The 3,640-nt window shown below is 36.6% G+C and overlaps 1 protein-coding gene across 1 annotated transcript; it reads right to left on the reverse strand.

Moving 5' to 3' along the window:
* Positions 1-1,300: 1,300 nt before the first annotated feature.
* Positions 1,301-3,639, reverse strand: LOC107691406 (uncharacterized; the record flags this gene model as incomplete). The annotated part of the gene is made up of 5 exons (XM_016489978.1): positions 1,301-1,406; positions 2,411-2,718; positions 3,047-3,174; positions 3,261-3,447; positions 3,592-3,639. Coding segments are annotated over 5 exons (777 nt in total), but the record flags the coding sequence as incomplete, so codon positions are not given.
* Between the last annotated feature and the right edge of the window lies 1 nt (position 3,640).

A 3,640-nucleotide genomic window follows, 5' to 3' on the forward strand; every position in this document is an offset into this window, starting at 1 on the left:
AATCAAGTGAAACATTATGAAGATTCATTCACTGCATATATGTCTCACAACGCCAGGAAGTTTTTTTTATGTTCTATAAAATAGATAGCAACGATATAAAAGTAATGTGAGTTATAATGTTAATATCAAAAGCGCAATCGGCGCGTGCACAGTAAATTTGAAATCCGGAAATCAACACCATGAGAGTTAATTTCAACACTTTGAAAGTGTATATATGAGAACCACCCACAAAGTGTTAATTTAACACTTTCAAAGGTGTTGCCTCATGCAACACCAACACAGTGTTAAAATATGAACACTAAGAGAGTGAAATATTAACACAGATTCAGATAAAAACAACACTGTTACGGAGCTGAGTGCAGCTTTTTAGGAAACACTGGCACAGTTAAAATTCTACACTATTCCGGTGTTGACTTGACACTTTGGAAAAATAGATACAATTCCACTGCTTGGTGCTACACCCCTAAAATGAAATCTAGTTACATGTTTTCTAAACCCTTCATAACTTTTAAATTGCAAGGAACAACCATCCTGATCACAAACCAGATCAAATTTCTTACCAGGATATAAACCATGTACAAGTTTTAGGTGCCGAATTAATTTTGCTATTGTAGCAAACAGTGATTTACAGATGTAGCATCTAAACATCATTCAAAAACTTAGCTCTAAGCTCCTTTACTCTTGGGCTCTCACTTGTGGTGCCAACATCAATTCTGTACACTGTAGTCTGGAGAAAAGTGTACAAATTTTTGAGTGGAGGATCATAACTGAGGCTGAAAACAAAATGAACCTTGAACTTTACTCTAATGGCTGCCAGTGAAGAGGATTCTTGACAGGGGATGAGCTTTTTATCCACCACAATGAAGTAGTAACTGATGGCTTCCTTGCTGCTCCCTGAGGCAAGAATGTATGGCTGACGATTCTCTTCCAGCTCAAGGTGTTCCTGTATACTCCGGCATGCCTAAATGCGGGAAAAAAAATAAAGTCTATCAATAATAATGATAAATTAATAAATACAGCTTAATCAGTTAACATTTATTTTAGCCTTTTTAGCTTATTTGCACATGACCAGGAAACACTCCAAAGAAAAAACAGTACATGCACCAAACAACTGTTAATTTCAGTTTCAGATTTAGATCAGATTTAGATTAATTTTATCAACTTACTATATTAACATTTTAGTTTATCTAATAGTGAAATATAAGCTGAAGAAATTACTGAATCAATTCAAAGTGTAACGCTTATAGCCCTTGTATTTTGGCAACAGTGTACCAGTTACCTACTTTGTGAAACCAGATGGTCAATAGCCTGTGAAATACTGATCCTTTGAATTTTCTTTCTGCCTGAAGCCTGGGGTGATAGGAGATGCAAAAGTAGAAGGAAGGATGATATAGCACTGTCCCATTCTGAAAAACACAGAACATTGTTAAATGTCTACACAAAAATAACTAAGTATAGTATAATTTCACTGCAAAGTCATTGCAAGTTTCACCTGGGGAATCCTGTGCCTCGCTGCTTTCTTTGCTCTGTTTGGCAGATGACAGTAATCTGTATTCAAGGACTCCCAGTGATAGGCAATGGCTAGCTGGTGTTTTTTTGCAAGAGATTTGGTCAGGTTTTTGAAATTGTTTTGATTTCTCTTAAAAAAAAACCTGTGTTTTGCCTCATACCTCATTGTCCATACATGAATCAATGGGCCAATTTGTCTGATGCATTCAGGGTAGTGAATCATAAGGTGGCGTTTTGGAATTAGATTCCTAGGATACAAATCCTTGAACAACTGATGATGCTCTTTTATCAGATGCTTCAAAAATATTATCATTCCTTCAGAGATGCAAGGAGAAAAGATAATATTAACAATATGTAAGAGCAACAACATCAAATGCCAGTGCTTATCTCCCTCTGGGACTACATCTCCAAATATGAGAGGGATGTTCTTAATGAGACACAATGTCTGACTTGCATTGAGACCAATGTGGTTTCCTGCTTTCAACAACTGAAATAATTACACTGTTTGCAACACCGTTACCCTGTAATCTGGCTATTATTGATGCACACCTTTCCCTCGAACTATCCCTTGAAACAGAAGAACATTCATGCAAACACGCATCATTATCTGATCTTTGCTCTGTGTCAGACACAACAAGTGACACTGCTTCATTGAGATCTGGAGCTTGTTGATTTTGTAGAGATACAATTCCACTGCTTGGTGCTACACCCCTAAAATGAAATCTAGTTACATGTTTTCTAAACCCTTCATAACTTTTAAATTGCAAGGAACAACCATCCTGATCACAAACCAGATCAAATTTCTTACCAGGATATAAACCATGTACAAGTTTTAGGTGCCGAATTAATTTTGCTATTGTAGCAAACAGTGATTTACAGATGTAGCATCTAAACATCATACATCATTAAAGCTCTAAGCTCCTTTACTCTTGGGCTCTCACTTGTGGTGCCAACATCAATTCTGTACACTGTACACTGTAGAAAAGTGTACAAATTTTTGAGTGGAGGATCATAACTGAGGCTGAAAACAAAATGAACCTTGAAGAGTTCATCAATGGCTGCCAGTGAAGAGGATTCTTGACAGGGGATGAGCTTTTTATCCACCACAATGAAGTAGTGACTGATGGCTTCCTTGCTGCTCCCCGAGGCAAGAATGTATGGCTGACGATTCTCTTCCAGCTCAAGGTGTTCCTGTATACTCCGGCATGCCTAAATGCGGGAAAAAAAATAAAGTCTATCAATAATAATGATAAATTAATAAATACAGCTTTATCAGTTAACATTTATTTTAGCCTTTTTAGCTTATTTGCACATGACCGGGAAACACTCCAAAAAAAAAACAGTACATGCACCAAACAACTGTTAATTTCAGTTTAGATTTAGATCAGATTTAGATTAATTTTATCAACTTAATACTATGTATTAACATTTTACAGTTGATCTAATAGTGAAATATAAGCTGAAGAAATTACTGAATCAATTCAAAGTGTAACGCTTATAGCCCTTGTATTTTGGCACCAGTGTACCAGTTACCTACTTTGTGAAACACCACCAGATGGTCAATAGCCTGTGAAATACTGATCCTTTGGATTTTCTTTCTTCCTGAAGCCTGGGGAGATAGGAGATGCAAAAGTAGAAGGAAGGATGATATATCACTGTCCCATTCTGAAAAACACAGAACATTGTTAAATGTCTACACAAAAATAACTAAGTATAGTATAATTTCACTGCAAAGTCATTGCAAGTTTCACCTGGGGAATCCTGTGCCTCGCTGCTTTCTTTGCTCTGTTTGGCAGATGACAGTAATCTTTTCAGCAGTGGAGTGGAAGTCAAGGTTTCTCCTAGTCTGATAACCTTTGCTTTGAAAACAGTTGGCCACCTTTCCAAAAGTCTGGAAGCAGTTTCTGACCCAAAGAGGAGTGTAAAGTCCTGAAGAATCTGAAGCAGTTTGAAGAAAACACGTAAAGAAATTATAATATATTGACAAGCTAAATGTGGTCAGTTTAAACAATGTAGACCATTTGACAGTTCTCTGAATCTAACATTTCAATTTTTGTAAAAAAGGAAAGAGAAAATCCATACCAATCCTTTAGTGTCCAGGAATCGAGGGAAAACTGAGAGAATGGTGGTG

The sequence above is a fragment of the Sinocyclocheilus anshuiensis genome, unplaced genomic scaffold (assembly GCF_001515605.1).
Source record: "Sinocyclocheilus anshuiensis isolate Anshui unplaced genomic scaffold, SAMN03320099.WGS_v1.1 scaffold650, whole genome shotgun sequence".
Classification (NCBI taxonomy): Eukaryota; Metazoa; Chordata; class Actinopteri; order Cypriniformes; family Cyprinidae; genus Sinocyclocheilus; species Sinocyclocheilus anshuiensis.